At 51.6% G+C, this 24857-nt stretch overlaps 1 protein-coding gene across 2 annotated transcripts in view; it reads right to left on the minus strand.

Moving 5' to 3' along the window:
• The window catches only part of INPP5D (inositol polyphosphate-5-phosphatase D), a 124168-nt gene that overhangs the window by 12670 nt on the left and 86641 nt on the right, over positions 1-24857 (minus strand). For both annotated transcript variants that reach the window (XM_040450648.1, XM_040450647.1), the window contains exons 12-22: positions 23102-23298; positions 22523-22640; positions 17645-17741; positions 16980-17118; positions 15198-15306; positions 14901-14989; positions 10826-10907; positions 7209-7298; positions 4597-4710; positions 3220-3302; positions 1656-1743 (exon numbers count right to left, since the gene is read on the minus strand). In XM_040450648.1, the coding sequence (XP_040306582.1) occupies positions 1656-1743; positions 3220-3302; positions 4597-4710; positions 7209-7298; positions 10826-10907; positions 14901-14989; positions 15198-15306; positions 16980-17118; positions 17645-17741; positions 22523-22640; positions 23102-23298 (1206 nt within the window). The remainder of the gene's footprint in view (positions 1-1655; positions 1744-3219; positions 3303-4596; positions 4711-7208; positions 7299-10825; positions 10908-14900; positions 14990-15197; positions 15307-16979; positions 17119-17644; positions 17742-22522; positions 22641-23101; positions 23299-24857) is intronic.

Genomic DNA, 24857 nt, shown 5'->3' on the forward strand with positions numbered 1-24857 from the left:
TACAGCAATCAGTTTGATAACGAGTGTCAGGAATCACCAACGTATTTGTGCCCTTTGACCCGGCACACGTGGGAACTTATCCTAAAGAGAGGATTCGAAAGAATAAAAATGTAGCTGAAGGAGGATCAAAAAATGCTCACAAAGACATCCATCTCAGCATTATTCAGAACACGGACAGGAATAATCAACAGCAAACCCATGGGGTATCATTAAGCCATTAAATGCAGCCGTCGTGAAGGCCGTACAGGAGGATGATCACGAAAACGTGTATCGTCTGACATGTCTATCACTGGGGGAGAAAGAAAATTAAAAATGGCACCTCTGTGGTGGTTGTAAATATAGAAATCTATGTATGCCTATGTATGAGGATAGAAGTGTGAGACCAAAATAAACATGGTTCCCGTTGTGGGGAATGAGACTGTGGGCTGGCTTTTTTTTTCCCGTTATTATTACGATACGCTGTTTGTGTGGATACCAAGAGGCAGAAACAAAGGAAGAAGACAGTATTTGAACAAGAAAACGGAACCATCCTTCCTGTGCTCCTGTGTGCTACCACCAAAACTTCAAACATTCTGACTCCACCTGGATCCGTTCTCTTTGCCCCGACATGATGGATGGGGGTTCCTCCATCCAGGGCCGGTACAATCCTCAGGCTCTGGCCACCCCTGCCTGGCTCTGGGACCTTCTGTCCAGTGCTGTGCTAGGAGGGGGTGAAGGGCAGGATTCTGGAGCTGGGTTGCCGGGGTTCAAGTCCAAGGTCACACGGTAGCTTGTCAAAGTCACTCCGTGGCCAAGGACAAGTAACCTTGGACAGGTCACTTCATTTCCTCACCTCTGCAGCTAAGGTAGCCACTGTACCTACATTCCAGGGCCTTTGGCGAGCCTGGACAGTAGGCCACCAACACATAGACATCCTTGTGTCTTCGGCCTCTTGTTTCCTGACTCCCCCTGATTAGCATTTGAACACCTTCAAATTCCTTCCATTGAAAACTGAGCACCCTCCTGGGACCAGGATTCATTTTTGTCTGCCTCTTGCAAGGAGCTCCTTGATCTGGCTCCTGCCTCCAGCCTCGCTCTGGCCACCTGCCCCTCTTATCCCTGTGTTCTAACCACAATGAGTGCATGGAGTTCGAACCTGACATTGGGCTGGAGCCACGCACTGGCTGAAGAAAATGTCATAGAAGATGACGTCGCTCTAGTTGGTGTCTGCCCAGTATGGGCACTGACCAACGCCAGACAGACATGGGCTCAAATTAGGGCTCAGCCAGTTTCTACCTGTGACTTAGGCAAGTCCCTTAAGCTCTCTGAGCCTCAGTTTACTCACCTACTGATTGACAGAATAGTACATGCTTTATAAGGTCTTGTCAGGATTAAATGATCCCTGCAAAGCACCTGCCACAGACTCTTGACGCAGGAAAGACTCCATAAACGAGAGGGGCTGTGGCTGCTGGCTATTCCTCCCAGAAGCCCGACAAGGCAGGAAGGATGAGTTACCAGTAACTGTCCCTCCGGCAGCCCTAGGAGGGGGAGAGGGGGACAGGAGAACAGGATGGGGAGCGGGAGCTGGGCTTTCTGGAACAGAGATGCCAGTGCCTCCCTTACATGAGAGGCCACCGGCTAACAGCAGGTGCAGCAACCTTTCCAGGGACCCTTACCATACGATTCGTCGCTGTCAGAGGACTTAATGCTAATCAGGATGTGCTGGTCCAGCAGGTACTCGGGGTCAGAGATAATGGGCTTCAGCTGCACAGAGAAGGGGACAGGGTTAGAGCTGACTCCCAGGGGACATGATCATCGTGGTCAAGAGTGACGGTAGAGCGCAGGGAGCTTCTGTCAGGGTGCCCTGGTAGGATTATAGAGGGTACAGAGAGGGTGCCGTCAGGTGACAGGGATGGGTGGAGGGTCAGGGGGCCCCTTAGGTGCTGTAGGGGCAGCGGGTGAAGCTGGAGAGTGAGGAGGGGGCTGGGAGCCAACTAGATAAAGAGGGGGAATGCCAGGACCAGACAGGCATTCCAGAAAGTTCCATCAGGCTTCAGGATGCCTCAGCAAGGAGGCGGGTGGGATGGAGACCCTGAGGGAGGCGGCAGTGAGGTGGAGGGGAGGGACAGAGGCAGGAGGAAGAGCAGGTCTTGGTAGCAGTGAGGATGTAGGGCCAGGGTACCGTGGAGTCCCCTGAACCAGACGGGGGTACATGTGTTATATGGACGGGGACGCTGGCATCTTTCACAACTTGACTGAAGGAGGAGATGGGCCATTTGGTTGCCACCTGGGGCAGCCGGGAGGGGAGGAACGGAAGGGTCGCGTGGGTGGCTGAGGCAGGATGTCACCTTGGAGACCTAAGCCACAGGGATTCAGGTACCTGAAAACAGCCCCAGTATGAGGACTTTTGACAGCTATGGCCTTGTGGAGGACCCCGATCAGAAGTGCTCCCCAGTTAGGAGACTCTGTGACGTGGCCCAAGAACGGGTTCCAATCAACAGCCCCTCAAAACTGCCCATGTCCCACCCAAGCCTTAGGAGCAGATGGGTCCTTCCGCCTGTTTAAGGCCATCTTGTAAAGCTCACCTTGGGTGTCACCTCTGAGGGAACCTTCCAGGAGAGCCCCTGGGACTCTTGCCGCATACAACAGATCTGCCTGGCCTGAACTCCCCTCTGCATACCCTTTCCTCATTATGTGACAGAAAACCCCACAAGGTCCTACTCCGCCGCGCACCCAGCGCGAACACCCAGACGTGGCCACCGTCAACTCAACGTCACAAAAGCTTTTCTGGGTCCCAGGTAGAACACCAATTTTTTTTTTTTTTTTTTTTCCACAAGAAAGAGGAACGTGTTGCCAGTATGGTCGGTCTGTGTGTTTTCAATTCCACCCTCTGCTATCATGGGGCCATGGACACGTCAAGTTCTTTCTGAACCCAGTGTTCAGGTAGGAGCAATGAACTCCTCTCTGCCCCTTCACTTGATCCCCCAAGCTGGGCTGAGCAGGTGAAAGGCCACTGCAGGAGGATCAGGACCTCGGGGCCTGGGGCCTGTCATCGCAGCTGTGTGGCTGTGTGACTGTGAACCAGCCTCTCTGGGATCTGCCTCAGTTTCCTTCTTTGCAAAGTCACATGGTCAGACAAATCCATCACTGGGTCTCTTCCGTGATCCATTAAGGAATGCTGGGGCCACAGGGGCTGGCGAATGCCAAGTTCTCCCCGGCTACATCCTGTTCTTGACTTACCTTTGGAAGGGTCTCGCCAAACTTCACCACCAACTCCCCCTCGCTTCCTTCTTCATTTTCTCCCTCCTGACTCTTGACAAAACCTGACAGAGGACAAGAAGGCTGGTTTTCAAAGAACAAACAAGAGCCAGACAGAGAAGACTCCTAGGGTCGCCCCACCCAGACCGAGGAAGATATTCTCCCTCTTTCATCTATAGGGGCCACAGCACTGCTTAGGAGTCAGGCTTGTGGGGGATTCTGTTTTGATGCAGGGGATGGTCATTTGCCAACACGGTTGGATTATTTTTAGGAAAAACTCAGAGACTTCCCTCCTTTTCAGCTCTTTTTGCAACAAACCAGGCAACAAAGAAATCATCACATCACAGGCAAGGAGATTAGGAAACATGACAGCTTGTCCCATGCCACTCAAGATAGCAGCCTTTCGAAATGCTAATTTAAGCTTCCTAATATGCTGTTTCCATAGAAATGTATGCAAATGTCTCGATAGTTTATTAAAAACACCCGCACAAAAATCCTCATCATTTTTGGAGGTGCCTTGCCCCTGCTTGGTGACTCGGGACCTGGAAACTTCGCGGAGAAGGCAGGTCTGTCAGCAAGACTGAGCCCGGGCTGAGTGGGAGAAGGAAGGGAGGGGAGCGGGGCAACTCCTCTTCTGGATTTCTGGAAGCAGCCGTCATCCTGTCCCAAAATGCCTCCTTCGATGGAGTTGATTCTGCCCCCCTCCCCCCCCTCCAGACCATCTCGGCGAGGGGAGCTAGAAACCACCCAGATCTTGCCACAAAACAGCTTTAGACAATATGCCTAGAAATGTCACCCGGAAATGGTGTTTGCTAAACACAGTTTGTGCTAACTGCTGTTGGCTGGGAGCAGGCCGTCCGTCTCTCGCTTGCCTGTGGATGCTCCAGAACACCTGAGAAAGATGCCCGTCGTGTACCAAGGAGCAGAGGACTCCGGAAGGAAGGACAGGTGGCTACCAGCGGCTGGTCAGGCCCGGCACTGGCCTCCACGAGCTCTGGACCTCCGCCCAGGACCCTCGGGTTGAGTCAGAGCCCCAGCTTGGGGAGGGGAGGGACCCTCGGGGGCTACACTCGAGGGGCAAGGAGAGGAGCCAGCGGCCCGGTCACCTCCAAGGGCTGACGACGGGTCAGTGTTTCAGTGACTGTCCCTCTCTCTGAGGCCGCAGTGGCAGGATCACAGGCCGCCGGGGGGTGCCCCCACAGTAACCACAGACTCCAACGCTCCCCCTGCAGACCCCCGTGAGGCCCATCTGTGAATCCTTCCCAGAGAGAAGAGGGGCGAGGCGCCACCAGTGAAAAGGCACCTAAGAGAAAGAGTCCTGCCTGCACGGCCAACAGGTAGCAGCTCGGCACCACTTACTCTCTAAGCAGCTTGAGTGGAACTCCAGGTAGAACTTGGTCTGGGACTTGGTCTTCAGCGTGGCAAAGCACCTGAGAAACTCGATCTGCCCTTGGCTGTCGACGGTCCCGGGGCCTGGAACAGGTGACAAAGAGATGTGGCTCCACAATGTGCCCAGAGAAGGTGAGGTCCAGGTGAAGGAGAGGTTTTCCTGAATCCCACCACATGCGCTGAGCAACCGCAACGGTGGAACGCCCTCTCTGATGTGCGGAGAGCAGGGTGGGAAGAGCAAAGACTTCAAGGAGCCAAGAGCCCGACGCCCTTAGCCTCAGTGCCTCAGTCTCCCCATTTGTTCTGGCAAAGAGAGCTTGTATAAAGGCTCTGGTCGATACCCAAATCTGTGTCCTTTCTAGGTCCGGGTAGCAAGGGCTACCTGCTCTTTCTGCCTCTGGCTGACCTCCCTCCACTCCTTCTTTACCCTCATCCACAGTTGGCTCCTCATGGCATTCACGGAGGGGATTGGGTTTGCAAGTGTCCTCAGGCTGGCTTTGAACAAGTTCCATCCTTCCGCGTAAATTCTGAGCCACCCGAGAGCAAGGACAGACATCCCGGTCCTCCGTCCTGCCCGTGTGCCCTTCTTTCCTTTCTATTCCTTTTCCCCCAGCTTTATTGAGGAATAACTGGCAAATGTGGTTGTGCACATTCAAAGGGTACAGCGTGATGCTTTGATACACATATACGCTGTGAAATGCTTACCAAGATCAAGACAATTCACACATCTGTCACCCACATAATTAACTGGTTTGTGTGTGTGTGTGTGTGTGTGTGTATGTGTGTGTGTGTGTGTGTGTGTGTATGTGTGTGTGTGTGTGTGTGTGTGTGTGTGTGTGTGTGTGGTGAGAATGCTTCAGATCTACTCCCAGCAAATCTCCAGTTTACAATACTGTATTATTACCTGTAGTCATCATGCTATTAGCTCCCCAGAATTTACTCATCTTGTAACTGAAAGTCTGGACCTTTTGACCTCCATCTCCCCATTTTCCGCTCCCTTCAGCCCCTGGCAACCACCCTCCTACTGTTTCTACGAAATTGGCGGTTTCTTCCAAGATCCTGCGTAGAGGTGATACCATACGCCTATGGTACTTTTTCTCTCTGGCTTAGTTCACTCAGCTTTCTTTTATGTTCTTAAATCCCACAGCATCTAGACCAGGCTCTGCTTAGGAAGAGTCAACCTATGCTCAATCCAGGTCATGGGCATTTGTGTCTTCTGTGTACTGGGTGCCAGTGGAGGGAAGACAAGCCTGATACCGATGATGTGATGAGGGTCCTCACCGAGGGTGTGATGGCATCAGCCATCCCATCAAAGCTGCAGGAACTCAGAGAGATGGGAGATGGGTGAGAGGCCTGGGAGAGATGGAAGGTTCTGGAAAGACAGGGCTCAGAGCTAGCATGGAGACAGGATGGTGGATTAAGGCTGTGTGGAGAGGGGAGGTCACGCTGCTAGAGTAGATGTTAGACCCAACAGCATGGAGAGGAGTGTCCCAGAAAGACAGTACTCCAGTCGTGCCCACATCCTTCATGGCACGAAGGACACACAGTAATACAGGCTTTTCCTACCTGCATTGAGCCCCCCACTCAACCTTCCGAAATTAGCCCGGACTGTCTGCTGACCACAGAAGAGGGGTGGGGGAGGGTTACAGAGGAGGTGACAACATGGCTCCCCAGTCACCCAGGCCCAGGCTGGATGCACCACAGAGAACGCCAGACCCCTGCTGGGATGACGGTGGCCTGGTGAGCCGGGCTGAGCTGGATTACTTGAAAATTTACCTGCAGATCTAAGTATTATTTACTCTAGCATTTCCCAAACTCAGTCACCACATCCCATCCTTACAATGTTCGCCATCTCCGCCCACCGTGCACCCACGTGAATGCTGACTTAATATTTTCTTTAAATAGACTCACTGTTTAAACTTAGGCAAACATGTTTAAGTAAGAAAGGACACCACGAGACTGAATGAAAAACCAGCGTGGCTTGCCTTTACACAGAAGAAACAGATGCAAAACATGTCAAAATAAACGCATTACTCTCGAATGTTCATCCGTGGCCCACCCGGAATGGCCTTTGGTGGTGGACATGCCACACCTTGGAAAAACATTCACTTACTCAACTTTTTAAATTTTGTTTTAAAAAACATTTTAAGTTTATTTATTTATCTGAGGGAGAGAAAGTAAGCAGGGGAGGGGCAGGAAGAGAGAAAATCCCAAGCAGGCTCCAGGCTGTCGGCACAGAGCCCGATGGGGGCCCAAACCCACGAACCGTGGGATCATGACCTGAGCCGAAACCAAGAGACAGACTTGGCGGCTTAACTGAATGAGCCGCCCAGGTGCCCCTCGTTTATTCAATGTTAAGGACTGGATTCAAACTGAGGCTCAGAAAGCTGACGTATCTGCCAAAGAGAACAAGCAAATGCTCTGCACTGAAACCATGGTATGGCCTGACGTGGACTGTGGACTCGTCTGGAAGGATGAGCCCCCATCTACCACGGACAACAGATTGCTGCAATCAGAAGATGAGTGCCCGAAGCCTCTTGTCATCGCGGACGACAGAGGGACAGACAGCATCCACCACTTACCGTTCTTGGAGACAAACTGGGAGGTGACTCCTGCCTCAAATGTGGCAAAAACAGGGCTGTGGTCACTTGTCATGATGTCGCTGGTGCTGCCTGCAGGGGAGGGAAGGCATTTCTGAGCAGGGAAGGAGAATTCCTTTCTGGTCAAACCAAGGAGGTCAAACCCATGGTAGAAATCAACTTGTACTTATGGAAGCCTCCAGAAATTTCATGATTTTATACCTGTTAGTCCACTGGCCTTCCACAACCATGCTCAAAAGTCTCAGTGGAAGTGGGTGACACTCTCTCCTCCGTGGCAAAAATGTGCCTGTGCTAGTTTTTCCTTGAGACACACGAGTTTTTAAATAGATTGTGGAGCGTTCAGACTTTTCTGGTCTCAGCACTTTGTTGCACCAGTGAGCTCACGGCCCAGTGTGGGATGGGGATTCAGGTCACCGAGCTCATCAGCAACTGACTTGGTGCCTTCCCCCATCCCACAATGCCTCGTAGGATTGGGAGACAGTGGAACGTGCAGTGTAGACAGAGCGTAGACAACTCTTTTAAGGAACATGGCGCTTGGAGGGAATGCAGTGAGGCATGTTTGGAGGGCGTAAGGGAAAGAACACAGCTCTAGAAATACCGAGTTCTAAGTGCTTATAATAGAGCCACGTGGAGCTGTCCAGCTGGGTACTCAAGGCTGGAGATTTATCTTTAGGTTTGGAGTCACGATGTTAGGTGGAAGCAGAAGCCATGAGGATGTTTGGGCTCCACAGGGGAGGTGTGCAGGAGGCCCAAGCTACACCGGCCAGTAATGGGCAAAGAGAAATAGCACAGGAGACCAAGAAGGCAGGAAGGCGATTTACATCCTTTCCTATAAAGTGTTAATAAATCAGCAAGACAAAGGGCAACATCTCACCCTTCAACCAACCAAAGGACATGGGCAGAAAATTCCAAAAGAAATACGGATGGCTACCAAACATGGAAAATCATGCTCACTTGCTAACAACCATCAGAAAGACAGTTGAAACGACGAGACAGAATGAAAGAAGAGAACGCGGAGGAAGGCGGGGGTACTGGTCTGGGGAAGGAAGAAGGGATGGAGGAGAGGGGCCAGGAGAGGGGGAGGACACCCCTTCTCTGAGACAGAAGGGAAAAGGTAGGAAGGGTGCCAGCCTAAGTCACATTTGGATGTAGACAGGAAGAAGTCAGGGAGAGTCCAGTGCTGTGTGAAGCGGGGAGGCAGGGGAATCAGGACGAGCGTGGGGTGTTCTAGCGACAAGTTAGAGGGTAGACCAGCATTTTTAACAATATTTACATACGTATCAAGCAGAACAGCACCAGCAGTATGATGCCTGTGCCCCGAAAACTGGGAGGGCGATGGTTACCTGGGTGGCCTCTCTGTAACCACATACTGTATGCCCCCCTCCCACAGTGAGTCTGGGCTTGGCTTTGTGGCTTCTTTTGGCCAGCGGGACATTAGGAAATGTGAGACAAGCAGAGACTCGAAAAGCTCTTCCACATCTGGGACCCCCGGGACCAGGGGGACCCCAGGGAAGAAGCCTGGACTAGCCTGTTGGGTGATGAACACAGCCGAGTTACCACCATCGCCCCTGTTGACAGCTAGCTAACTGGCCAACCAACCCCCAGTTTGGGTGGGCGCCTGGCCTGAGTGTGCCCGCCCAACACCAAAGACAGCAGAGATGAACAGTCCCAAGTCCAGCCCAGGGAACTGTAAGCTGTCAAGTTTTAGGGCAGTTTGTTACGCAGCAGATTAACTGATACATCTTATTTATGTTAATCACCATAAGACTCAAGCTCCCAGCTGACCCCCATTTCCTGAGCTCTGGACATTCATTCCCTTCTCTTTCCTAATTCTTGCTTACTCCCAAATCATTAAACTCTTCCTCCGCACCCTCCGGCATTCAGTGAAATATCATTAGCAAAATTCCCTACATCTTCAACTTTCCCTTCACATTCTATACCTGGTCCTTCCTCGGAAAATACCACAGTGTCTCAACTAAGGGCTGTTTGTCTGCTTTGTCCCCATATGTGGGTCCAGAAAGTGGGAAGGTGTGTCCCCTTTGCTCCTCAATGCCACTTCCAGACCAATCTCCCTCCGTTTTCCTAAAAATCTCCACTATGGAGTTTTTTGGACGCCAAGCTTAGAGAGCTTCAAAGCGCAGTAATGCTACAAGCCAGTACTTTCTCCTGAATCGCCACAGAGACCTGCTGAATAAGGCAGATGGTGGCATCTTCCTCGAGACAAGAATTGGCAGGACTCATGGAGTTGCAGGATGTGGGAAAGAGGCACCACTGAGAAATGGGATGATTGACAATGGGTGGGATAGGAGTCTTCATTGGTCTTGAACGCGGAATAATTCTTTGGCTGTGGCTATGGGGGTGGGATGCTTTTCTGCACACCTAAAGGTGTGAAGTTTGTCTAGTGAAGTCATTTGTGGGAGACAGAGCTCAGGTGCTAGGGGACTGTGGGGTGCATTCCTTCCCAGGGTAGTCGCTTTGCTCCCCTCTGGGCATCAGGAGGCATGGGCAAAAAAAAAAAAAAAAAAGGAATGGAAATCAGTTCAACCTGTTGGGACCGGACTTAAACATGGGTGTTTGCTGGTCCCCAGAGAGAGGATGGGAGCCACAAAGGTGGCCACTGGGCAGCAGCAAGAACCTTCCTTTGGTGGGTGGGGTAGGGGTGAGGTCATGAACAGTCCACCAGGGGTCTGAGGCCAGTGACTTGGGATGGGAACAAGGATGGCCCTCCTTTGGATGTCACTGCCTGAAAATCTGCAATGTTTCGAAAATAATATCACAATGGTCAGTCAGTGAAGTGTTCAAGGTAGTTCTGCTCTGAAATTTTTAAATTTATTTTGTATTTATTCTGAGAGAGAACGTGAGCAGGAGAGGGGCAGAGAGAGAAAGAGAGAGAGGGAGACACAGAAGCCGAAGCAGGCTCCAGGCTCTGAGCTGTCAGCACAAAGCCCGACATGGGGCTCGAATTCACGAAACCCTGAGATCATGACCTGAGCCGAAACCAAAGTCAGACGCTTAACTGACGGAGCCACCCAGGCGCCCCTGCTCTGAATTTCTAAGTACACAGTGCAGAAGAGTTCCAAATAATGGGAATTAAGAGGTAGCTTTTAAGAATGAGCACTCAAGCAATTAAGAATTCCTTCAGTATATCTTAAACTTCTAGAGTCAATAATTATTGAATTGTTTTGCTAACTTTTTCATAATTATTTATTTTAATATTGCATATTATAACTTTCTCATCAATGTAACTCAATTTATCTTTAAATCTCCATAAATACATACGCATATACCCATGGTATATGTTAGGTTGAACCATATGAATTTCCAATAGTTGACTATTTCTGACCTACAAAAATACCACTTTCGTGTGGTTCAAACCTAACGCGTTTTCAGAACAAGTCTGGGTTTCTTTTAAGAGGGGCTCCTTAATTCTGGTGTTTCCCAAATCAGAAGACACTTGTCATGCTGCAGCCTGAGACACGAGAGGATAGGTCAGCTCCTTCGGGTCACCTGACCAGGGCTGCAGGGACTTCTCCCATTTCACAGAGACGGACTGCAGCCCGTTAGTTTCAGGGAGCCGGAGCTCCCAGCTTGTCACTCACCGTAGGACTGACAGACCACATGCACCAGCGGGTAAGACTTCCAGAGGACTCGGTCACACCAGGAAGGCAGGTTGTATTTCATCTGTAAATCACAGTCACGAGTTTTTTGAGATGCCTGCTAGTTTATTTAATAGGTAAGTCAGTAAAAGAAAAGATTAACATGTGGCCTCTGTAATCCTTGAATTCATGTGCTGTTGGAGCTTTATAGATTTTCCCCATAGGTGGCCTTCAAGCCTTTTCATTTGCCTTAAGTCCTGAGTCCACTGCTGCCCCCACACCGTCAGACGCCTTGGATTCCTGCTTTGGAAGATCGACTCACTTGGCCATGTGCTCATACCTATCCTCCGCATTATTTCAGAAGTTCCTGTTTTTATCTTCTCTTTTTTTTCTGACTCAGATGAACCCCACACATGGGTACTTTCAACCCAGTCTCTGCTTATCTTCTCCAGCTCCTTACTTTAATAACACACTCCAGCCACCCCTCCCATTCACACAGCCATCCACCTATCTACTTATCCAGCCAGCCAAGCATCTACTTATCCATCCATCCATCCATCCATCCATCCATCCATCCATCCATCCATCCTTTCACACAGCCATCCACCTCTCTACTTATCCCGTCAGTCACCACCTACTTATTCACCCAACTACCTGCCCATCTACCCATCCACCCACCTACCTACTTATTCACATATCCATCCACCCATCTGCATATCCATGTAACCATCCAATCAGTCAAACAAAATGTATTAAGACAAGCCCTCTCCCGGGCTACACTGGCAAGCGAGATGCTCACTGGGTGTGATAGACAAGGCACATTGGCAATATCCTTTATCCCTTTAAGTTCTAGCCCTTTCTGCTCTGCCTATATATTTTTTTATTTTTTTTATGTTTATTTATTATTGAGAGACAGACACAGAGCGTGAGCAGGGGAGGGTTAGAGAGAGGTGGGAGACGCAGAATCCGAAGCAGGCTCCAGGCTCTGAGCTGTCAGCACAGAGCCCCACGCGGGGCTCGAACCCACAACCCGCGAGATCATGACCTGAGCCGAAGTCGGTCGCCCGACCGACTGAGCCACCCAGGCGCCCCTCTGCTCTGCCTATAAATGTAAAGGCACTCATCATACAAGAGCCTACCCCTGCCATCTCTTTCAATTACTTTCCTCTTTTTATCAATTTTCTTTCAAGAGTGTTCTATTCTCATTGCCTCTGCTTTTGGACCACCCATTTAGTTTTTTAAACTTGAGGTACAAGTTACACACAGTAAAGGGTACTAACCTCAAGTATACAGCTTGAGGAATTTTTATATTTGCACACACCCATTTAACCACTACCCAGATCAAGATATAGAAAATCTCCATCATCTCAAAAGGTTCCCTCATGTGCCTCTGTGTCCATACCACCACCTTGTAGAGGTGAACGTTATGGTGACTAATGCCTCTACTGATTAATTTTGCTTCGCCTTGAACTTATAAATGGATTCACTCAGTACATATCATTTGATGTCTGGCTCCTCTCACCTACACTGTTGTCTGTAGAAGTGTATTTGCTGCACTGCTGTGGTTGTATTTCATCGTATGTATATACCGCATTTATCTACTCTACTACTGACAGAAATAGGGCTGTTCCCAGTTTTTGGACATTGTGAACAAAGCTGCAATAAACATTCCTGTGTCTTCCTCTTGACAAACAAACATACTACTCCAAAGCGGGAATTACCAGATCACAGGGTAGATCAGTTTCACAGGTGCTGCCACACTGTTCCTCTTAGCGTTACGGCCCTCAGCACTGGCTGCCTCAAGAATGACTGTAAAGAATGAACTTTACAAAGATACAGAAGGCGGGGCCTGCCCCAGGGCTCTTGCATCAGAGCCTCCGGGCATGAGGCCCAGAGAGCTGCATTTCTGGAAAGCGTCACCAGAGTCCTCTGCACCCACTTGGTAAAAAGCGACCCTCATCCTCCTGAAGTCTGGATTTCACCTCCAAGACTCCGCAAACTGTTTTTCAAGTCCAGTAAACCCTCTGGGCCACAAAGCCAGCTCCTCGGGCATGGTTCACGTGCAGGGCACATGCCCTCCCAGACGCGTACTCCACACTGGCCACCACTGATCCTTGACAGTCTCTCACCCCCGGCTTCTGTGGTGCTGAGATGCCCGGCTGGTGCTCCGGCCACCTACGCGAGCACTCATGTCCCATCTCCTTCCTTGTGTCTGCTTCTTCCTCTCGCCTTCGAACATGGATGGCCCCCAGACCTGCCCATGGCTATTCTCTTTGCATCCTTCACTTACTCCCCGACAACCCACCCACCCCCATGGCTGTGCCCATGTTCTCTGCGGGCACAACTCCCCAGTCTATGACCCAGTCCTTGTGTCTCCAGCGTCATCTACTATTCTCAACTGTCTTCTAGAGGTTTCCTCTGAGATCGTCGGCTAATATCACACACTAAGTCTGAAGACAAGCTCTACTTACCCCTCCGAGCCTGCTCTGCCTTCTGATTTTCATTTCTATCAATGGCAATCAGATCTGCCAACACATCCTTTCTTTCCTCTTGCTTTTCATGGTCCGATTCTGACTCAGGCCCCGGTTGCTCAGCTGGAAGGACCATACGGCCTCCTCGCTGGTTCCCTGTATCCTCATCCTCTACACAGAGGCAGACCGGCCTGTGCTGTAGATCGCTGCCATGCTGCCAGCCCCCGGCAGAACTTTCAGTGGCTTCCTGATGCCCGTCAAACAGATTAAAACCTTAACTTGGCATCTAGGACCTCCCTCACCCCAGCTAAACCCCCGTCTCTTTCTCCGCATGCTCGAGTCAACCTGGACACGGCCTCACTGCCCCCCCACGTCCCCACAGACCTGCCCTGACAGTGCTAGGGGGCTGCAGGTACACAGCAGCCAGTGGACAACTCACGAGCAGGTGTCTTGCCCTGCGGGTCTCGGCCTCATTCCTGGTAGCGGACCTGGATCTCCTCTCGTCCTCCGTCTAGTTTCCTCCATTGGCTCCTGCTTTGTTTTGGCATCACCCTCCCCCTTGAAGTTCTCCTCTTGCCCCGAGCCCTCTGGCAACATTCTGAACTGCTCTCCATTTCCTTAGGTCTCCAGTAACCCCAGAAACTGGGGAACACGCCATTCCGCACCTGTAACCCCTCAGGGCCTGGCCAGGGCGCTGGCTTCCCTCGGTCAGGACCCAGAAGGTGATGGATGCCAGGATTTCCTGTCCCCCTATCTGTCCCAGCAATTCTTTCAAATGGAAATGATAAGCCTCATCCCTTGTCCTGTCCACTTTGGGAATCCAAGCCGTCCCTCAGGCACCACCCCTGGGCCCTTTTGAGAAGCCTCTCCTGATCTTTCCTTGCCCGGTAGGTCATGTCCTTCTCTGACTGCTCCTCTGTGCATTCGGCAACATCACGTTCTATCTCTGGTTAGTCGCTGTGTGTTGTCTCATCATCTTTGATCTCCTACCACCTAGGAGAGTGCCTAGCCCATCACAGGTCATCAGTAAGTATCTGCTGAGCAAGAACGAATGAAGGTTTTTTTGCAGCTTCCCTGAAACACCGTTCCTTGGAACACGAGGGGCCTCATAACATGATTAGTATTCCATGACCAATTGAGTTTGGCACACAAATTTCACTGTGGAGAACCACAATGCTCACAAACCTGTAAAGGCTCTGGTAAGTCCTGCAGCAAAGAAGCTCCTTTACTGATGATTCACTTGGCAGATGAGCAAATAGATTTGATCACAGAACCTTAGAAAGAGCTTCAGGACCCAGTTATAGAAATACTTTAAACCCTCTCAGAATCTTAGACTATCTGGACAGAAGGTAAATCCTCAGTGTCACGAGTCCGGTTCCTCATCATGGGCAGGTGTGGCTGCCCAGCCTCTCCTTAGAAGAGGTTTTTGCTCAGTGATGCCAATCAACACGTGATCGCTAATTTTCCTTTTTTCCCTGTTGCCTAGTGGACGAGGATGCTCAATGGTTTCCTGCTCGTCTTTGTGGGAACGGACACAAGAGGGGAGAGATGTGCAAGGGGGTGGTGATGGAGGGTCAGGGTGACGTCTGTGAAGAGAACTCACTCACCCCTGTGGCTTTCTGCTTAGTGTAGGCGTATTTGTCCCGAGTCAGTCTTTCAAAACGGTAGGTGGGCGCGAACGTGATTTCTTCCTCCTCTGAAATCAAACAAAACCTTGGTTTCTGCTGTGATCCCTGTTTCACATCTGGCCACAGTGCCTTCCTCTCCAGGCATAGAGGCACCCCACCCCGCACCCCACCCTTCCCCGCACCCCACCCCACCGCCAACCCCGGGAGGATATTCCGGGAAAAGGGGAGACGGCGATGGCTGGACAGGGCCCAGGAACAGAGAGCCGCAGCTCTTACCAAAGTGCAGGAAGACTTTCTGCTCCTTTCTCTCCATCAGCAGCTGGTCGTGGGACAGGAGGTCTGCGTACTGCTGCTGCTTGATCTTCTGGACAATGGTTTCTGCCTCCTGGAGCAAGGACACAGCCGGGCCACTGGTGACACGTCCCCCATCCCAAACAGGAGGAGGCCCATCACCACCCACCTGCCTGGAGCCGCGGACTCTGCACCAGACCCTGGTCCTGCGGCAGCCCGGTTGGCTTTCCTTAGCACTCAACTGTTTTTTGCTTTTTTTAAACGTTTATTTTGAGAGAGACAGAGAGAGAGAGAGAGAGAGAGCGAGCGCGTGCACACGCAAAAGCACGAGTGGGGGAGGGGCAGACAGAGAGGGAGACAGAGGGGGAGACAGAGAGGGAGACAGAATCCCAAGCAGGCTCCGTGCTATCAGCACAGAGCCCGATGTGGGGCTCAAGCTCACGAACCGCGAGATCACGATCTGAGTTGAAATCAAGAGCCAGACACTTAACCGACTGAGCCACCCAGGTGCCCCTGGCACTCAACTGTTTATAAGGAAAACTCCACAAAAGTAGTTAACTGTCAACCTGATAATACAAGCTTTGGCCGTTCCAAATTTGTAGAGGGACATTTTACTTTTTCACACGGACTTTCAGTATTCTTTTTGTTAACACTTCATTAGCGGGTAGGTATGTTTTCCTTGCTGTCTATGGGAACCGAGGCAGCTTGTTGTGAGGCCGTGGAAGGAGTTGAAACCCCAGGCCCTGAATCTGTGGGCATCAGGACTCCCTGATCCGGGCCTGGACTCCCAAGAGTCAGCGCGGCTTCAGTGGGATGGAATCCAGCCGTCCTTTCTCCCCAGACTGTTACCTCTGCTCTGGTGAATGCCCTTGGCAGACCTCCCGGTGAGGAAATTTGTGGGGTTCCTTCCGAGTCCTCTCCCATTTGCCACGAGGGAGGGAGTGGTGGGGACGTAAGGTGCATAAACAGACCCTCAGTTCCTCCTCAGTCTCTGCCGAGCCTCTGGGGCAGCAAGAGGGAGAGGCGAGATGCTTGGGGAAACGTGGGGGAAGAGGAGTGAGAAGGTCTGGGCTCAATCCCAACTCCCACCGGTCAGAAACTGACTCCAGGCTATTTCTTAGCCTGTCGGTGCCCCAGGGTTCTTGCGTCTCTGCTTCTGCCCTCACGGGATGTGGTATGAAGGTTCTCCATCCCTGGCAGGGACGTTCAAGCTGTAACCAAGGTCTCTGGGCAGACTGCACAGCTCTGCGCCCAGGCCTGCACCCCCCACCTTCCCAGAGAACACTTTGCTCTGCCTGAGTGAGCGAGGCATGTCTGTGTTAGGTGGCCCTCTGGCCACTGCTCAGTGGACCGTGCCTGGGCATCCAACGTAAGTAACTTCTTCCTTAGCTGGCCAGCGACCAACATCTAGGCAGAAAATTGTGCTGGTCTCCTCAGACCTTAATAGTTCCTGGAGATCTGGGCCGAGCCACTGGAGGACCAGAACGGCTGGGGCAGTTGTGTGGGAACTAAGTGTGAGCAGAGGTAAAGTGTAAAGAAAGGCAGGGGTTCCATGACAGAACAGCAGAAGAGTGTTGAGTCCCAGAAGGGGAGTAGTTGCCTTGGCCCAGCTCAGTCTGTGCCTCCATGGCCCCATGCCCTCAGCTCACTCAAGGGAGCCTCTGTCCCATGAAGCCCCAGCCCCAGCCCCAGGTGGGCAGCTGCTTCCCAGGCGGGCGGCCCCTTCTCCAGGTGGACAGTTCTTTCCCCAGGTGGGCAGCTCCTTACCCAGGTGGGAAGGTCCACACGGTAGTTCAGATCACCAAGCCAGAAGAGGTGCGTAAAGCGGTGAGTGATGTTAAAAGGACTCAGTTTTTTGTCTCCCAGAGCCAGAAACCGGAGAATGTTCATATAGTTTTGGTTTCGCCTATTTAAGTGAAAAAGCAGCCATGTAGCATGAGGCCGTTGGTCCCTTACGTCACCACGGTAGCAGGAAATCAGAGGGAGCTTGGGGGGACTGAGCCTTAACTCTCCGGCCCCTGCTGCAGTGAACCACCTGCACGTGCAGGTGGGGCACAGCCAGGATGCAAAGGGCCTTTCAGGCAGAAATGGGAACACAGGGCAGGGGGCCTCCCGGGGCATCCATTTAGCAGGGAATTGGAATCATGATTATTCTAAATAGCTGTCTTTGTGCCTGGGCCAAATGAGCCACGTGGGCTTTGATCTGTAAGGATGCCCGGATGAGGTTTTTCCCTTTAGAAATGGAGCGGGATTTAGGCATCTATCAGATGAATGACACAAGGAAATGTGTGTTCCATCCTCCCGACAAAATTCACCCACGCGAGAGGTCACTCCTGTGCCACAGTTACGGGAAAAGCCGAGGGCTGAACAGTAGTTCTGGTGTTTAGGGATGTGCGGTCTGCCTGGGCCTCCCGGGAAAGGAGCTCCATTACCTGAGTTTCTTTTCGCTTCCAGAAGTCAAATGGCTGTTAACAAAGCCCAAGGAGGTTCCGTTGAACATAAATGACACCCCCACGGCTCCCTTGTTCCCTAAAGGGAGGGGAGAGGGAAGAAGTCAGTCACACAGGCAAGTTTACCAAGTGGCGGGAAATCAAGGTGAAGCAATGTTCTTAATAAAGAGGGAGAGGGGCGCCTGGGTGGCTCAGTCGGTCAAGCGTCCGACTGCGGCTCAGGTCTGTGAGTTCGAGCCCCGCGTCGGGCTCTGTGCTGACAGCTCAGAGCCTGGAGCCCGTTTCAGATTCTGTGTCTCCCTCTCTCTCTGCCCCTCCCCTGCTCATGCTCTGTCTCTCTCTGTCTCAAAAATAAATAAAAACATTTAAAAAAAAAATAAAGAGGGAGAGAAGTAGGTGTGTGAAAGAGATGGACAAAGGCAGAACAGCTCCATCTGGAGTGGGAGATTCAGCAGGTGGCAGGAACTGGGGTGGGGGTGGGGGGTGCAAGACATTCCTCCAGGACAAGAAAACCGGGTAAATGGCCTGCAGCCTTGGGAGATTTCAGCACAGTGCAGGGAGGAGGCTGCTGGTCTGAGCTGTCCTGGTATCTCCCTCTAGGGGAGTTATCAGTTACCCCAGAAAGAAGCCTTGGGAAGATTCAGAAAAAAGAGCCCAGGGCTGGGGGGGGGGGCTGACCTTCCAGGTTCCTGGTGGGACCCAAACTTGAGACCACCTCTTTTTCTTCAATTTTTTTTTTTTTTAATGTTTATTTATTTGAGAGAGAGAGAGAGAGACACAGAGAACAAGCAGGGAAGGTGCAGAGAGGGAGACACAGAATCCAAAGCAGGCTCCAGGATCCGAGCTGTCAGCACAGAGCCCGACGCGGGGCTCGAACTCACAAACTGCAAGATCGTGACCTGAGCCGAATCGGACGCTTCACCGACTGAGCCACCCAGGTGTCCCCACCTCTTTTTCTTAATTTCAATCTATTCCAGACTAGCGGTTCTCAAAGTGTGTTCCCCAAACCGCCACAGCAGCATCGCCAACAACCGTCAGAAGTGCAAATTCTCAGGCCCCACCCCGGACGTGCCGAATCGGAAATTCTGGGGGAGGGGCCCAGGAATCTGGGTTAAACAAGCCCTGTAGGTCAGGGGTAGGCAAACGCTAGCCCACTGCCAGAGAAAATGATCTTTACATTTGTAAAGAGTTGGGGGGGAAAAAAATCAAAAGATTTGGTGACACAGTAAAATGATACGAAGTTCAAATCTCAGAGTCCATTAGGAACATTTTATTGGAACACAGCTATGCCCACAGAGCTGAGTAGTTGCAACAGAGGCGGCATGATCGGCAGAGCCTGAAATATTTACCGTCTGGCCTTTTAGAGCCAAGTTTCCCAACCCCTGCTGTAGGACATTCTAACACACACGGAAGCCTGAAAAGCTGCTCTGGCCAATACCGTAGGCTTGAGCTGTGCACACACTGAACACTTGGACTGTGGCTGGTCCCAACTGAGGTGGGCTTGAATGCAACAGAGGCATTGGAATTTATAAGCCTCAGTAAGAAAAACAGAACGTAGGGGCACTTGGGTGGTGCAGTCGGTTAAGCGACTCTTGACCTCGGTTCAGGTCATGATCTCTCGGTTCGTGAGTTCGAGCCCCGTGTCGGGCTCTGTGCTGGTGGTGCGGACCCTGCTTGGGATTCTGTCTCTCCTCCTCTCTGCTTCTCGCCCACTTGTTCTCTCTCTCTTTCCCTCTCTCAAATAAATAAAACTTAAAAAAGAATTAAAAAAAAGAAAATCAATATAAAATACTCATTTTCATATTGACTATCTATGGAAATGGTAATATATATATATATATTTTTTTTTAAGTTTATTTATTTATTTTGAGAGAGACAGCCAAGTTGGGGAGGGGCAGAGAAACAGGGAGAGAGAATCCCAAGCAGGCTCCACACTGCCAACGCAGAACCCGATATGGGGCTCGAACCCATGAAGTCCAGAGATCATGACCTGAGCTGAAACTGAGAGTCGGACACATAACCGACTGAGCCACCCAGGTGCCCAGAAATGGTAATATTTTGAGTGAATGAGGTTTGATAAAATGCTAACTAAAACTGACTTCACCCGTTTCCTTTTACTTTCTTGAATGTGGCTCCTGGCAAATTTGTAACCACCTACACGGCTCACCTTCTGACTGGGCTGGACAGCGCTGGCTGGAGCCCAAGTTGAAGAACCTGAGAGATCCTGTGCCCTGCCTCCTCTGGACCGGGGTCTGCCCTGGCCACGATGGGTGGCCCAGCTCCCCTGCCCCCCAGGGAGCCTCTCTTTCCAGCTTTCTCCCCATCCTGCAATGTGGCCTGGGCTTAAATCCCTGCTCATCACTTTCCTGCCATTGTGCTAGGGACAGGTTAAGAAATGTCACTGTAGCCTCCAGCATCTTGTGAATGGGTCCAACGACAGTCCTTGTCCCCACAGGGCATTTATCTTAAATGGGATAATACTCATAAAGCAGTTAGCTCTTGGCCATGAACATGTACATTCTCAAAAAGGCCTTAGTTCTTCTAAGGTGATGTCCACCAGCATTAGCCAACCAGCATTCCCCGAGCTCTGCCCCATGTTAACCATGGCTGGGAGCCATTTGAGGGGAGCAGTAGAGAGAGTAGAGGCCAGCCCCAGGGTTGGGGGAGGAAGGGAGGAGCTGGTGCATAGGAACCCCTTGGCCTCCAAGCTACCCGCTAATGGCCACGAAGCTCGGACTCTGCCCAGACCTCATACCTCCCTCTCTGGCCTTGCCCCCGACATCCACTAGAGCTGCGACCCAGGGGCCTCAGGGCCTTTGCTTCACTTTTCCTGCTGTGTGAACACTACCCATACTGACCCTTCCTTACCTCCGGGACTTGAGTCCTTCTCAGAGACCCCTGGACCCACCCCCATCTCAAGTAGAACTGGGGCCTCACTGCCCTGTGCACCTTGCCAGCACGCTTACTCCTGGAAACCATCTTACTGTCTGTCTATCCATGCAAGCAGGCTGCTGTCTGCGTGGTCACTTGCCCAGCGCATAGCACCGCACTGGGGGACACGGTGTCAGCTCTGTAGTGATGAATGAGAGCTGGGGCAGCAGCCGGAGGCGAGGTCTGGCTGAGGTGTGGTTTTATCTTGTAGCGGGGGGTCCGAGCACCTTACGTGCTGTTGGGAAGGGGCCGGGGAAGGGAGACGGGCAGCCCAGGCAGGATGCAGCAAGGAAAGACAGGTTCCTGGGCAGCAGAAGGGCGTGGGCTTTGACAGGGCAGCTACGGAGACAGGAAGGAAGGGGGCAAGTGGGTGTGGACACGGGCAGCTTGCGGTTTGTCAGCAGAAAAGCCGAGAGAGCTCTCAACATCCTGTTGTCTCTGGGACTCTGTCCTGTCCCTGACTCCAACCACCAGAAACCACTAGCCTTGCCCTCAACTCCACCCACGGCCCGCGTGGGTGCACCTGCCCACACACACTCACCGACAGACTCACACATGCACTTGCGAACAGTCCTGCGTGTGCACTCACACACACAGACTCACACGAACTCGGACTCGAACATGCAGACTTGCACACACACACTCAAGCACAGACTTACACATATAGACCCGCATGTACACTCACACACATACTCAGACTTGCACAGGTAGACTCGTACATATAGACACACACACACTCACACCTTTACACCCCCAAGTACTCACATACACACCCACATGAAGACTCACACTCACAAACACACTCCTGAAGTCCCCGGCTCTTAATTCAATTATCTGAGGTGCCCTGACAGGTCCCCACAGACTCACCGCTAAAACCAGCATTTCCACATCCAACCTGAGTCCTTCTAGAACTACACCAGGGGTTGACAACATAAAGCCCGTGGGCAGGGGTGCCTGGATGGCTCAGTCGGTTAAGCGTCCGACTTCGGCTCAGGTCATGATCTCACAGTTTGTGGGCTGGAGCCCCACATCGGGCTCTGTGCTGACAGCTCAGAGCCTGGAGCCTGCTTCACATTCTGTGTCTCCCTCTCTCTCTGCCCCTCCCCCACTCACACTCTGTCTCTCAAAAAAAAAAAAAAAAAATTAAAGAAAATAGTAATAAGAGGGGCACCTGGATGGCTCAGTCGGTTAAGCGTCCGACTTCGGCTCAGGTCATGATGTCACGGTTTGTGGACTGGAGTCCTGCGTTGGGCTCTGTACTGACCGCTCAGAGCCTGGCACCTGCTTCGGATTCTGTGTCTCCCTCTCTCTGCCCCTCCCCCGCTCGTGCTCTGTCTCTCTCTGTCTCTCAAAAATGAATAAAATGTCAAAAAATTTTCAAAAAAACGTAGGAATAAAAAATTTGTTTAAAAGCCTGTGAGCCAAATTGAGCCCCAACCTGTGTCTGTAGGCAAAGCTTTCTGGAACACAGCTACTCCCATTCAAGTTCGTGCTACCCACGGTTTCTTTTCTGTCGCGGCTGCAGGGGTAAAGGAGCAGCACGGACCCATAGAGCCTAAAACATTTGCCATCTGGCCCTTTACAGCAAGTCCATCAAGCCCTGTCCTAGGTCCTGGACTCTCAAGGTGGGGGTCTGTGGGGCCAGCGTGACATCACTTGGGAGCTGGCTGGAAACTCAGAATGTCAGGCTCTGCCTGAGACCTGCTAAGTCAGAGCCTGCATTTTGGCCAGATCCCCAGCAGCTCTGGGGTAGACCCCAGATGGGCTTAGGCTGGAGGAATCAACCATTCGGGCTGCCCGGGACCGAGCGGATCCCAGGAAGTGAGGCTCCGTTTTCCACCCAGGGATGTCGCTGTTGGTGGGGACGGGATGGGCACATGAGTGGAGCCGGGGACACGCAGCGAGGGAGCGCGGCCCCTCCCTGCTCACCCAGCGTGTTGGCGATGCCCGTCTTCACGTTGTCGGTACAGATGTGACTGATGCGGTTCTCATGCTCCGGCTTGGCCAGCACCACGATTCGGATATTCCAGAGGGTGTGGATGGCAACCTGGAGGGGAGCACAACATGGTGACCCTTGGCCCGGGCATGGTGCTTGACCACCCGGCAAGGGATTCCCACCCAGCCCTCACCCCCGAGGTGCAGGGAACCTGTCTAGGACCCCCAAGCTTCACGAAGCCTCCTAATGATGCCTTGCAGGTGCAACAAAGTTGAAGAACCAGGACTGGTAAGATTTCAGTGAAGCAAGAGTGACCTACAAGCAGGGGCAGGGAAGAAGGGACGTGCTAGTGATTTTCAGCAACGCCCACGGACCCCAATTTCAGAACAGGTGCCCCTCTCTGGCCCTGGAAGGTAATGGTGGTGTGGAGAATGACCAAGGAACATTCAGGCATCTTTGGAAATTGAGAGAGGAGACAGGCTGAGCCCACCCTTGCCTCTGAGATGCTCCTGGCCAGCCTCGCAAAGCCCACTGCCCCTGAGTCCCACCCAGCGCCCTGGCCAGGTGCTCACTGTTTTAAAAGTCATGCTGGTGATTTCTTGCAGGGAGTGTCTGAGTATCTCCAGCCACTCCTTCTCTCCCAGGGGGTCCTCCTGGGTGCCGATCACGTAGATGTCATGGGGGATGTAATCGGCAGAATCATCCCGAGTCTTTCCCTGCCCCTTGGAGAGAAACCAGGACGTGATCTTCTTGGGAGGGGGGGCGTTACCTTCAACAGCAAAACCCAACACCAAGTGAGTCAAAGGCACATCAGGAGAATTCAAAACACAGGTGGGGGAAGTATGCAGGGCAGGAAGTTCACACAGTCACTGAAAACCATTTGGGTCACCCAACAAAGTACTGTCGATAGAGAATTAGGTACTAATTGTTCCCAGGATGTCAGGTAGGGTCAGAGTGCAGTAACGTTTCTTTGTAAAGATAACATGAACTTTTAAAGATGAGAACTAGTACCTGAAGATGCCATATGGTGCCTTGAACGAGTGGCACAAGATGTCAAACACCGTCCTAGTCTTTGGGGCTAACTTAGTGACTGAGACAGTCCTTGAGCAATGTACATTCCATTGGCAATGACAGCCCAGCAGGCTGGCAGGTTTGGGATGGGGGCTTTTAGCCCAGGGTTGGGAGACAACAGGGACTTCCTTGCAAAACAGAGACATCTCAGCTGAAAACTAAGAGCCAAAGAAACAGGAAGAGTGTGGAGACCTCCTCCATTTTCATTTCAAAAAATGAGTCAAAGCAACTCAATAAAGAAACGATGAAAGACATTTCTCCTCGAGACACCCTTCAAGACTGAGTAAACTTTCCCCCCAAGGAGATAACCCTCTTGGCTCACAAGTGCCAAGAACCGACGTGACCTGACTGCCATCATTCTGTTCTCTGCCACGGTTCATGGTGGGACTGTAGACCCCGGGGCCGGTGGTCTCTGCTTGGGGAAAGCCTCCCACCCACCCAGCCAGCCAGCCAGCCAGCTCCTTCCACAACTGTCTTCTGTGTGAAGGGCACTCCCTCCAGTTGGGAACAGGATGGGCTTAACCACGTCCAGCCAAACCTAAGACCTCCATGCTCACAGAGGAAACACGAGAGGGACAGCGTACCCGCATGCACGAACCCGAGTGGAGAGCTGACAGAATCAGGCGGCCAGCAAGAAATACTAGAGAGGACAGAAGAGGACACAGGTCCCCAGGCATGGGCCAGAGTTCTACGTCAGGGCTACTCTGGCCCCTGGAAAAAAATCTGGGCATGAAGGCCTGGTGGCTTGTGGAACCAGGGTCAGCGGCTCTCCTGACTTCCCTGTTGGAAGACTAGCCCACTCTCCACTCAGCCGACAGTCCAGGACTAGCAAATTACGTTCTCATTTCCAGATCACTTCCTGTCCCTCCATGAAGGGCTGCCACTCACCCTACTCCTCCCAGAGGACACTGCTAGGTGACTACTAGCTGTGTCAGATGGCGGAGGCTGACTCCGCTCTGGACAGTGCGGGGAGGAGAGACACCCAATTCAATTAAAATATCAGATAAACAACAGATAACTTTTAGAGGAAGTCTGTCCCAGGCAATATCTGTTCAACTAAAATTCAAAATTGACTAGACATCCTGTACCTACTTAGTTTTTCTCTAGCTGAAAACTTACACTAAATAATTAGTATGACTTATATTTAGTGTGATATATTTAGTATATAAATATGTATTAGTATTTAAGTATATAGTACATGGTTAGTAAATATATATATATATATATATATATATATATATATATATATATATATAT

Source organism: Herpailurus yagouaroundi, unplaced genomic scaffold (genome assembly GCF_014898765.1).
Source record: "Herpailurus yagouaroundi ecotype Mexico unplaced genomic scaffold, PumYag 202, whole genome shotgun sequence".
NCBI lineage: Eukaryota > Metazoa > Chordata > Mammalia > Carnivora > Felidae > Herpailurus > Herpailurus yagouaroundi.